Raw genomic sequence first — 13,057 nt, 5'->3', positions numbered from 1 at the left:
AAAAAAAAAAAAAAAAAAAAAAAAAGTGTTTCAAATATGAAAATCTGATTAGAACAGGAAGAACAAAGTCCAGTACTTTTATTCAGTCCTGAAAACACAAGCCACAGCTCCAAGTTAACCACTTATAACTGCATATCACCTCTTTGTTCAAATTCATAAACGAAGATGGTGGCTTGTGGTTCCACAGAACCAAGATTATGAGTTAAATACCTTCCCTGGTCAAGCTTGATGAAAACAAAATATTGCGTTATATGTAGTTTTAACCGTGGAAGACTTTATATGAAATAAAGGGAAAAAGAGATGCACAAATAAAAAACACCAAATACGCCACACAAACATACACACCACACAAGTATTTCCCAGAGCCCACTTTGTCACCCACGCATAATACACTCAGGACTATTCACGGAATGAACCACCAAAAGAACCATCAGTTCACCTCATTCAGTGGATACATCCAGATTCCTTCATTTTCCAAGCCAAGATTAGGTCTCACCTGTGAAACGGTAGCCATTCTCAAGGCTACTAACACACGCAAGGGCAGATCTCTGTGTGGGGAAGGTTAGTTCACGGATCCTGAGCACAGTTTCAGGGGCGACATGATCACTGGGACATCAATCCAACGCTCACTACCTGTAGCACTAAAGCAACCTCACAGATCATAAGTAACTTGCGATAGTAACTCACTATCATAAGTAACTCTGGACCACAAACCCCTCAGAGGTCAGGTCAGTGTTCTGCAAATCATTGACATGGATTTCTAAATGGAAGTCTAAAGATCTTTTTGAATATGGCCCCCAATGGAGCTGTGCTTCAGGGCACCTATGCCAATTTAATGAATGGCTGTGCGTTACCAACCTCTCTCCTCACACCAAGGCCTGGTGCTCCTCAGAACCTGCTGCACTGAACCACGTCCAATGGGACTGCGCTAGACCTCATACAAAGGAAGGAGACGGGAGCACACGACTGCAGTAAGGATGGGGAAAGGGAGACCACGACAACCTGTAGTTAGGTTGGCCTGGGATGACATAAAATCTCTGACAGATTAATTCTCAGAAGTGACTGAGATGCTGATAAATAGAAGTTTTACCAGCCTTCAGCAAAACTTCTGAATGAGTTATTTCACAATTCAGGCTCCCAGACCACACATATAAAAAAGCCAGAAAAGGACACCACAGTCTTATGCTAGTTAGAGCTTGCACTGACCTTGTAAACTTAACCTTGTAAACTTCTCTTCCCCAACGTAATTCTGGTAACGGTTCAGTAGGACAGTGCTGGCCTTGGGGAGCAAAATCAGGGAGCTTGCTGAAAGTAGCAAGTTAAGGAGGAATAAGTAATATATGCAAATAGTAGAATAGCTCATAAAAAATTATGCTTGTAGAAGATGGAAGCAATGCAAAGATCAGTAGACTGCAGCAGCCTCCAGATCTCTGACCGCATATTTCTGCAACACAGTGCAACTGTAGACACCAGCAGCAGCAACTACAATTTAAAAAAAACTTTTCCAAACTCACCTGAAGTCATGCTGGAAGAATATCTGTTTCAGTAAAACCAACCTTTTTTCCTCACTCAAACATTGAAATGTTGCTATATCTGAAAAATGTTGCTTATGACTGCCATGTTATGTTTACTTATGACTGCTATGTTATCTGTCTGTTGATCACTTACCCACACAATGCAATAGTTTCTTTCTCAAGATGCTTCAGTATCGATACATAAATGACTCAATACAAAGATACATACTGTACCTCATTGTCGTTGATCATACAACCAGTAAAAAACAAAAAACTAAATATAAAAGGCAATACTTTACACTTCTACACAGGAGTTTGAAGCTAAAGGTCTCTTGCCCATCAAACCACAAGCAAAGTAGCATTTTCTTGGAAAGACTACAAAACAAGCCTTGAGCAGAAGCACTCCAAGTAAATTCTTCATCATTCATCAGTTTGTGCTGGAATGCTTGGTAATTTCTCTATGCAATAATATTTAAGCCACCCATGGTTAACATTCCAGTTTGCTGCAAACTTGACTACAAACCACAAATCTGAAAGGGTTGTCAAGAAATTCAGAGAGAATAACTACTGCACAACATACATCAGTAAGTAATTGCTTCTGACATTGTCACTTCATGTGCATTATTTCTGCTACATGAGCCCCACAGGTTAGAGGGAATTCAAAAAGATAAGTATGAGAAGTATTACCAACAACACTCAAGTAGGACATCACTAAGTCAAACTGCAGAGAAAAACAGTTGTAGTATTTTGTAACTACAGGATAAATAATTTGACGATTTAGGAGAAAAGAATTAAACACTTTTTTTTATTTGCAAATGGCAGTATTTCCCATACAATCCATTCAAGATGTTCTCTTTGTGTAGTTTCTCTCTTGCAGAAGAAATTGCAAAGAAAACAAAACAACACAAAAAACCCTAAAGGAACAAAATGACAAATCAACCCATCTTTGTATCCCTTGCTTTAATAAGGTGGAATTCCTATGGCTTTTTTTTTTTTTTTTTAAAGGCTTCAAAAGTTAGACTTGTAAACTTTAATCCTTTAGACACTGTTTCAGCATCTTTGGTCTATTCTCAACTCAAGAACCTATAACCTTCCTCCTCCCCCACACCTCACCTAAGAGCCTTCCAAATAAGTCGAATTTGTAATTGAATACTGAAGGGTGGAAAAATGAAGAGTTTTGAGGGGATGATTCTGTAAAGCACGCGGCTCAGTTTAACCTAAAATACAAATACAATAATCACAAGATTGGCATTATAGAAACATCACCTAATAAACAGTGGCTTCAAACGTAGTTCAGTAAAGTACAGCTGCTTCCCCCTTACATCAGCTCTCCCATTCTTTATTCTATATATCAGCTACCCTAGCACGTCTGCCTCAGTTCCCAAAGAGACAAAAGATCTTTTTGGCACTCAAACACAGCAAACAGCTCCAGCTTCTTGAGAAAAGATAGAGGGGGCAGGGAGGAGTGGAATAAACTATTATCCGGATTAAAACGTTTCACATGCGCCAATGTAAGTCCAGCCAAAAGTTGTTGCTATCTACTGCTCGTCCACAGTGACCTATGTGAAAACAGTGTGTGGTCTCAGCCTTGGTGCTACTGGAGAGGCCTCCCACAGAGGCAACACCTTGGTTATCAATGTCGGAGAAGCAAAGAAACTGAAAAACCTCCTTTTCAGTCTCAGAGTGAATCCGCAAGGGAAGAGGCACACCATTAGGGAACTGTGGGAAGCTTGCACCAATACTATCCATACTATGGACAAAGAGAGGAGGGGGGGGGGGGGGGGGGGGAACCAAACAAAAAAAAACAAAAAAAAACCCACAAACAAAACACCAAAACCCCAAAGACACACTTCAGCCTTTGGAAAATCAAGCAATGGCTCCCACCAATGCAAATTACTTCTGCAGCAAGTGTTGGTATTACTACCATAGCAAAAATAGACAAATTTACTCACACACTATTTACCCAAGGAATAAACAGTATTGCAGAACAGCTTCACTGCAAGAATCACAGCTGGCTCCAACTTCAAATGCCATGTCTTAATTCCAAGATAAAAATGCCCAAAAGAAGAAAATATGGAACCGGTCAGATGTCAGTCAGAAAAGGATATCTGCTAATTTAAATTAAGCTTGCCGCTCTTCTTCATCCTCTTTCCCTTTAGCTACGCCTTACAAATACCTTTGAGGCAAAATAAAAACTATTTAAGTCTGTTGAACCTGGAAACTAACACAGGCGCTGGTAACAACATTACTACATGGACCACCACAAAGGAAACTACCACCCCAATTCTGAAATACTAAGCAATTTATTATGTGACAAATGCCTTCCATCATTTCACCACATCCATATTTTTTTAAGTTTATATCGATACGAATGCTGTTAAAATAAAGCCTATCAACAGGAAACATATGAAGATAAGTTGTCATTTTAAATCTGAAGCCAACAAAATAGAAAAATACTGACAGTTCAATTACAGACAGAGGCGTGAGGTGAGACAACATTTCCATTTTACCGGTGAGGAGAAACACGTGCTCTAATACCAGTTTCTCACATTAATTTTGAGTGGAGCTAGGTGAATACTATATACCATTTACCACCTTCCCTTAGAATTTCACACACCAGCACTAACGAAGTGGCTACTGTTATGTTATCAGTCCTGTTATGCTACATAATCTACACACACACAGATCTTGCCTCAACATCATTAAAAACAAAACACAAAAAAAAGGTATTAGAGACGAAGAGTAACTAAAATCGTATTACACCATCATACGCTACAGTGAAAGGAGATATAATACGGATTCTGAAAAAGCACACGAAGGGTATTTACAGGAAGGATATTTCCTGGACACACACGCTTCACCTAACACTCATTTTCATCCTCCTTTAAGGATGAAGCTTTTGATCAGACGGACAACTCATAGCACCACGATAAGGACCTTGGTAAAAGGAACACAAGCCCATCTACTGAATAAACTAATTTTTGGACCAAACCTTAAAAGACCAGCTCAGACTGGGAAGAACGGCAGAAAGAAATAGGGATGACAGACTAGTCACTGGCCTTAGTCTTCCAAAATAAGATTTTTTTAAAGACAATCCTATTATTAATCATCAATCTTTTCTTCACAAATTACGAGCATTTTCTTTTTTTCTTTTTTTTTAAACGCTATTTCTCCTTTGTAACACTGTTATTTCTGAAATAACTGTTATCATCTTCATGACATGACACTCAAGACTATTAAGGCACATGCAACAGAAAATCTAAGATTAGAATATGATGTCCAGATATTTGGGTCTGAGTTACGTATTTTGTAATAGCAACTCCCAGACTACAATTACATGTAAGTGTAATGCAATGGCAAGTTGATCCTTTGCTTTGCCACTCCATAATAAACAAACTCTACTGACAAATGATTGCTAAAAACTAACACATCTCGGAGCAGGAAAAGAAAATCTTTAGTGAAAAAAGAACGTAGAACAAAAACTCCAACAGCTCCATATAGTGCAAGTATTTCCACCATCATTCAGATCACATCTAACTAATTCAACAGATAGGGGAAAGATGTTATCAGCTGAAAGATGAGATGAGGCACGACTTCATTCTCATTACCTTTCCAGGGTACAGTCATACAACCTAAATTAAGAAACCCTATCATAATGTTGCAGCATTACGTAAGTTATATTACACACAGAAGATTTTTGGTAGTTGATGATTATTTCCTGGTGGACACTAAGTCGACCGTGAGCCAGCAATGTGCCTTTGCTGCAAAGAAGGCAAATGGCATCCTGGGCTGTGTTAGTCAAAGCATTGCCAGCAGGTCGAGGGAGGTGATCCTTCCCCTCTACTCAGCACTGGTGAGGCCACACCTGGTGTGCTGTGCCCAGATCTGCGCTCCTCTTCTGTCTTCCAGACAGACATGGACACAGCAGAGAGTCCAAGCACAAAGATGATTTAAGTGACTGGAGCATCTCTCATATAAGGAAAGGCTAAGAGAGCTGGGACTGTTCAGCCTGGAGAAGAGAAGGCTCAGGGAGGAATTTTATCAATGTATATAAATACTTGAAGGGAGGGTGAAAAGAGGACGGAGACAGGCTCTTTTCAGCGGCACCCAGTGACAAGATCAGAGGCAATGGGCGCAAACTGAAACACAGAAGGTTCCATGTGAACATCAGGAAACACTTTTTCACTGTGAGGGTGACTGAGCACTGGCATGGCTTGCCCAGAGAGGCTCTGGAGTCTCCATCCTTGGAGATATTCAAAAACTATCTGGCGACAGTCCTGGGCAACTGGCTCTAGGTGGCCCTGATTCCGCAAGGGGGGTTTGACCCAACACCCTCCAGAGGTCCCTTCCAACCTCAACCATTCTGCGATTTTTCTCTATGAAATAAATTTATCTGTTACAGACCCTTGCAGTGTACTTAAGAGACTTCTGTCATTCCTTCTGGCACATCAATACTACCTGGAAATGTGTAAATAAGCCTCATCTCCTCTCTTGACCAGCTCAGCAACCACCACTGGATGAAGCTTAAATAAGATCAAATTGTCAGGGGTTTTTGTTGTTTGTTTTGTTTTACCACCACCTAGTAATTTTTTTTCCTATCTGCTTTAACAGGTCACTCAGTGGGAACACAATTATCAAAATAAGAAAGGATGTCAGATAACCAGATCACTTGAATTTGGGGATTAAAAAGCCCTAGCAATAGAGAACGTGCTGTCTTTAACCCGTGCTAACTACAAAGCCCTACATACAGTATTTCTCACTATATTAAAAGAAAATCATACATATATATAGAGAGAGTGCATTTTCAATCAGTCAGCCAACTTTTTCAGGAAAAAGTGTTACAGCTGTGCTATTTACTAAGCTTCCAACATACAAAGGAAAAACGCTATTAGAGGTGTCTCTTCCTGCAAAGTAACTAGACTGAGCATCAATTCATGATCTTATGCTTCATTTATAAGTCTGCAGAAAATGCTGTATCATCAACACTAAGGTTGAATACCTGCAATACACGATTTCATTAGCCTGGTGAGAACAAAGTCTGCCGACAGCATCCCCGGGGGCCCTGGCAGCGCCCGCCGGTTCCCTGCAGCGGTGGGGCAGCGATGACATCATGCCCGGTTGAGCTCCGGCAGCCCTGATGCAGGAAAGCCCTGGAGAGACCCGCTGTGCCCAGCTTCACCCTGCTGGGGAACCATCCCGCTCCCCACTCCTGCACCCACCAGCTGAAGTGCCAGTGCCTCTCTTCCAACAATGAGCACTTATGAAGCAAATTGTTTCAACAGTACAAGGATTCAGAATCTATTTTTCAGCACAGAAATAAGAAAGGGGGCGGGGGGGGGGATGGAAACAGTGCACAATAATCCTTTCATTCAAACAAGAAAGCCTTCCAGGAAGTGCAAAGTGTTTCAAATCTTTATCCAAAACCCACTGAAATCAATAGAGACCCTTTCCATTTATATCAGTGGACACTGCAGAAGGCTATAACCTAAGACACAATTTGAAAGCATTATCAGTCACACTATCATGCATTATTAATAACACAACAAACTCAAGAACATGCACTGGAATTCCAGCTAGCTCATATGCTGTGACATTATCATAAATTTATCCTCCTCCCCCTTGTTTCCTCCCCTCTTTTTTTAAACCCTTTCCTGAAATCACACAAAAATCAGTTTCCCCCATAAATACTAAAACCTATTCTGCCCCCAATCCCCACATCTTGTCACAAGCAAGACCATTACAGTATCATGGTGGAATACCAGAGAACAAGACATACTGCACACTACAGTTTTACATACTATAGATGCAGTCCTTGACAGGGAAAGCAAATACAGAAAGAACATCATGCTACAGCTTTCAGACTTGCGCACTCAGACAGTATATTTTAAAAAAGGCGCTGATGTCTTCCAGCTTACTATTAGATATCTAACTCAAAGTAATACACTGCTGGTTTTAAATTTAATTATGAGAGGAGAGTTATTCCTGTTTCTATCAAGATCAGGGAGTATTACTGAGTGTGCCTTGCACTGTGTTACACAAATAGTAAATGAATACACATAGTAAATGAATTAACATTAGAAACTGGTTTCAACCTAGAAACTTTGTTCGCTTGTGATTTAATCAAGAAAAATCTGTGGAACCTCACGTATCCTTCAATGAAATGGTATCGCATTTTGTTCTCTTGGATTTCTTAAATTAAATCAATGCTGTAATTTAAAGTGCCATTATAGAGCAGAGCATTATGGTGTATTCACTCTTCAAGTCTCAAATTGCAGTCTACAGTTATTTTAACATTAGACCAGCATGACTTCTTTTAGGGTAAGGTACCACTCAGCATGAGGGACAGCTGAGAAATTTCGTTTGAAGTCATTAAAAGAAAAGGGAAAAAAGAAAGTTTCCATCATAGCCAAAGTTTAGAACTAGAGTTCAACGTAAGAAGTCAGTTACAATAGCACAAGTTTCACCCTACAAGAAACAAGTGTTTATTGGGGGGGGGGGGAAGGGGGAGAGGTTTAAATACAATGATGTAAAAAAAACCCCACACGACATCTTATAAAACCAAGCTGATTTAACAAAAAAAAAAAAAAAAAAAACCAAACACAAAAAAACCAACCAGCCACCAAAGAATATAACATTGGTCAAGTTCTGAGGTCAAGTACACAAAATAAGTACTGATTTTAGGTCAGGTTTTCACCACTGCATTCCTATATCCTTCTGAACAGTTAAAGATGCTAAACAGCAATCTAATTTAACTGAAGCCAGTAGAGTGAAACTAAAGCTGAAACAAGGTGCTGTTAAAACAAAGAACAGATTTGTAACCTTAAAAACACAGATTTGACATAGTGTGATGGGATACAGTTTAGCTGTATTTGGTGTGAACATTCTCATATAGCAGAGTAATTACTTCCTAACCCGATTTTTTTTTTTCAGATACTGATAGAAGAGAATTCTTATCCTATGCTACAACAAAACATATTACAGAACAAGCAAAAAGTCTTTGCTTTCTCTCCAAAATCTGATTCACTAAGATTACCTCTGTGTTTCAAACGTCCAGGAGCCTGACTAGAAGTTGATAAATACAACCAAGCTCCAAAAAGAGTGCAGTAGATCGCTGTTAAGACAGAGATGGTCTAAAATAATACCACCGCCACCGCACAACCTTCACTTTGAAGAGGCCGTTTAAACGAGGTACTTCGCTGGGGTTGTTTAAGAAGTTAAGAGCACTTCCACAAACACCCGATAGTGCACAGCCGGGCATTTCTGCACGTTAAGCCCTCGGGGCAGCCCCGCAGACCCCGAAGCGCCGGCGGAGCGGGTCACAAGCGCCGCTGCCAAGGGTGGGGGCTGGCGGGGGGCGGCCGACGGTTCCCCCCGGGGCCCCCCACGGCGCCCCGGAGCCGCCCGGGGTCCGCCGAGCGGGGAGGCGGCGAGGCCGAACCCCGCCTGCGGCGCTGCCCGTCCCGCCGCCGCCACCACAGAGCTGACCGTCAACGGCCGCCGACCGCCAACGGCCACCGCCCCCTCGCCCGACCCCGCGGCCACTCACCGGAGAGCTCGTCCGGCTCCAGCCCTGTCTCGGTGTCCAGCCCGCAGATCACGAAGTAGTCGGCGAAGCGGCCGGGTGCCGAGGAGCCGCCCCCGCTGCCGCCGCTCATGCTGGAGCCCGAGGGGTGCGCGGGGCTCAGGGGGTGCGAGGCCGGGCGGCGGCGGGCAGCAGGGCTGCGCCAGCTGCGCCAGCTGCGGCGGCCGCCTCCATGATGGAGCGGAGCGGGCAGCGCCGCACGGCATTGTGGGTACAGCCCCCAGCTGTTCCCGCGGGGGGGCGGGCGGCCGGGGCTCGGGAACCGCAATGCTGCGCCTGCGCTCTGGGCCCGCGGGATGACGTGATGCTGCTGGTCCAGCCGCTGCGGGGCGGCGGGGAGCGCGCAGAAGCCGTTGGTGGGGGGTGGTCGCGCGCGCCGCGGTTGGCCGCGGCGCCTCCGCTCTGTGAGGGGACGGTGAGGCGGGCCGGCGGCCATGGCGGGGTGCGGGCAGAGCGGGAGCTCTTGCTCTGTGCCTCCGGGCCAGGGGAGCGTGGTTACAGCACCGGCCTCAGCTTCGGGGGCTCGGTGGCTGAGGGGCTCCCCGCAGGGGCTCTGGTCGGCCAGGGAGAGGCTTTGCCCCCGCTCTGCAGTTAGAGCAGACAAGGAGGCTTTGCCAGGGGCTACTCGCTCAAAGCACGGTTTAGTGTTGGTGATGGGTTTAAGTCTTCCCCTGTCACCCACGGCTTCTCATCCCCACTCCCTGAAAGCGGCTGCTCCAATGGTGGTTGTGATTTCACAGCTTTGTGGAGCAGCCATACCCTGAAACCAGCCCGGGTCATGGCAGAGAGAAGAGTGGGTGCAGGGGAAGTGTTTTTGGCATTGATTGTGTTTAGGTTTGGTTTTTCTGTTATATTAACATCACAGACAACTCTGTTAACAGTTGGGCTTGCACAGCTTAGTGAAATCCACTCCTCTGGCCCAGCATGGAAAGCAAAAGAACCCCTGGGGAAAAGGGGAAGAAGAACGAGAATGACTCAAACCAAGTTACTGAGGGACCAGTAACGCAAACCCATGCTCTGCATTGAGAGCGCTTCTTTCCACTGGCCATAGAGGGACCTGGGATAGCCTCACTAGACTAAAATTAGCTCTGTAAGCAGTTCCCCTTCCTCTCTGCACTCAGTTCTCTATTTGTGGCTCTCGCATCAAAATTCTTCCCTATCTTGTAGGGCTTATAAGAGGAGAAATTAACGCTTCTCAGACTATTACCTAGGTCTGCCCAAGTAGTTAAGTTTGCATCGATAATGCTGAATTAATCAGACACCAATCTAACTTAACATGCTGTCGAGCACATGAAGCTATTTGAGTTCATGTTGCCAAGACATACTGAGTTCTTTGCAGGCACTAGAGACAGCAGCATGTGTAAGACTTCGCTGTCAATGGTCTACAGCCTTTTGCAGTGCAATAACTAAGCTCTTACATCATTTTGCTCACTGGGCAAAATGACGTAAGAGCTTTTCCATCTTTCTGGGAAACAGGAAAAAGCACTGGTGCTATTAGTATTCACTTGATTAAGACTGTATGGGCCAGAGCTGGGTTATCAATGAATAAAAGTATTGCTTAGGCTTGATTGACAGTTCTGACAGTTCAATTGTAAACCACTAGTGAACCTGAGGGAGAGATTTCAATAAAGATCACAGGATAATTAGGAGCAATATTAGAGTGAAAGTCTTCAAGTTAACTCTACAGTGAGCACATACATTTAGATTATGTGGAGCCTGCCTGGCGGTTTGGAGAAGACAGCAAGAGAACGGAACTAGCTAAATCTGGTTGTTCTTATTCTGCTACGTTCTCTAGCCATTTTTTGCACATTTTGCTTCTCAGTCTGCTTTCAGTGCGGCAAAGAACAATGTATTCAGCACATGGTAAAGTTCTTTTGAGTAAGCCTGAACGGTAGTTTAACCCTTATAAACAAAAGTCAGAAGGACTTGCAAGAAAGTCTAGGGAAACAGCACAGACACTGGCAGGCAGTGGGTGTCAAATAAAGAATAAAATGGGGAAATAAAAATTGTTCTTACTTGCATTTTAACTGTTATGGCAATAACCATGTATTTAGAAGATTTAGCAAATAAAGTTAGATGGGCCAGTAAGTAAGCAAAGGATTACCAGAAATACTGTTGAGCAGCAATATTTAAGTGCACACACACCTTGCTATGCAACAGGGTAAGGGAGAAGAAATATTTTTTGTTAAAAGGAGAGTCTCAGGCTTCGATTTACTTTGAATTGTTACAAGAAAGGAACAAGAAGGGAAGAATTCCATGAACTAGAATCAACAAAAGGTTAATTAATACAGAAAGGTAAGAGTCACCACAATTTTTGCTGTGAAAACCCATTCCTGCTTTGTCAAATTCACTGCTTTCCCTGCCAGTTTACCGCCCGGCCTCTCTTAAATCTAGGCATCCAGCTACAGCTTTCTCCCTCCCATCTTGTCAATGACTGTCCCTTTTCCATTGTATCTTTCCCCTTTCCACCCCTTCCGCCCCAGTTATTTCATTTCTGAAATACTCTTGCATAGTGGCCACAAACAACATCTGTGATGTCTAATTCAAAGGCCAGGAGCTTTAATCTGTTAGTCTTCTTCAGCAATGTTCCCATTACAGAAAACACCCAAAACATGGCAATTTTGTCAGTAAACTTGGCAAATTGCTTAGATGTACTTGAGTAAGGCAACAACACTCTAAACTACATCATGAATTCTTTAAAGTATTCTTTATGACATTGAGAAAATCTGTGGAATTTTGAAATTGGTGGAAACTACGACTGCTTAGCCAGAGAATCATAAAGCTGTATTTGTAAATAGGAAGTGATTTAAAAGATTCATTGTCTTTGGCAAGACTATCACTGTTGATTCAGCTGCTGTTTCAGTGGCAAAGACTGGGATTTCCAAGCTCAAGCCTTAAAGAGAATAAAGTCTTTTAAAAATAGTGAAGACATAACTTAATGTGAACATATCTTGATTATGCCTCATACTATTAAATTCAGGCTTATTTTGCCAACAATCACAGTCATGATTATTGGAAGAGTTTATTTAATAAGCAGTAGGACTCTTTATCAGGGAGAGTAGTGATAGGATGAGGGGTAACGGTTTTAAACTGAAAGACGGGATATTTAAGTTAGATACTAGCAAGAAATTCTTTACTATGAGGCTGGTGAGACGCTGGCACAGGTTGCCCAGAGAAGCTGTGGATGCCCCATCCCTGGAGGTGTTCAAGGCCAGGCTGGATGGGGCTTTGAGCAGCCTGGTCTAGTGGGAGGTGTCCTTGTCCATGGCAGGGGGGTCAGAACTAGATGATCTTTATGGTCCCTTCCAACCCGAACCATTCTGTGATTCTATGATGAAATCTAAGAATGATTTAGTGATCTGCTCAAAACACTTTTTCATGGCATAGAATTCTTCCAAGTACAGTAAACATCGTAAATTCCAGATTATTGGATACAACTGCTCAAGGGCTAGGTTGTAAAATAAAAAGTCAGGAGTTATGACCATGACATTAGATCTTAATTACGATACAGAACTTTAAAAGCTATTCCCGTTGTGGCAATCCCACTCCTCTCCAGAGCCTACTAACTTTTTGTCTACTAACCTTTGAAGACTATGAGGATATCATTGAAGTCCTAAAGATGCGCAGAAGGAGAATTCTCTGTGTTTTGAAGATTATCTATGGAAAGGAGCTTTTATGAGACCTCTCGCACCAGTTATTGATCTTAGCTCTCATAATCCAGACACAGATTCTTCCTTGTGTACTATAAAACAATGAAACGTGAATTATTACACTAGGTGGAATATTTTTAAGAACAGGAAGGGGATTTATCGTATGTTAGTAAACATATTATGCTCTTATTCATATTAAATGCCATTATCAAAAGGCCATAACTTCTTTCAGTTTGGGTGACCTGGATCTATAAAGCTACCAGCTGAGAGTTGGATAGAAATGTGTGTCAGTGCAAGACACCAATTAGTCA

General features: G+C 42.7%; 1 protein-coding gene across 3 annotated transcripts in view; it reads right to left on the bottom strand.

The window, feature by feature from the left end:
- DENND5A (DENN domain containing 5A) overlaps positions 1-9,288 on the bottom strand; it is a 74,524-nt gene extending 65,236 nt beyond the window's left edge. For all 3 annotated transcript variants that reach the window (XM_054201093.1, XM_054201091.1, XM_054201092.1), the window contains exon 1: positions 9,061-9,288. In XM_054201093.1, coding sequence (XP_054057068.1) covers positions 9,061-9,169 — 109 coding nt within the window. In that variant the 5' untranslated portion in view covers positions 9,170-9,288. The remainder of the gene's footprint in view (positions 1-9,060) is intronic.
- Positions 9,289-13,057: the final 3,769 nt, after the last annotated feature.

Source organism: Rissa tridactyla, chromosome 4 (assembly GCF_028500815.1).
Source record: "Rissa tridactyla isolate bRisTri1 chromosome 4, bRisTri1.patW.cur.20221130, whole genome shotgun sequence".
Taxonomy (NCBI): Eukaryota; Metazoa; Chordata; class Aves; order Charadriiformes; family Laridae; genus Rissa; species Rissa tridactyla.
Note: the sequence above shows the minus strand (reverse complement) of the source record. Positions and strands in the feature narration are given on the sequence as shown.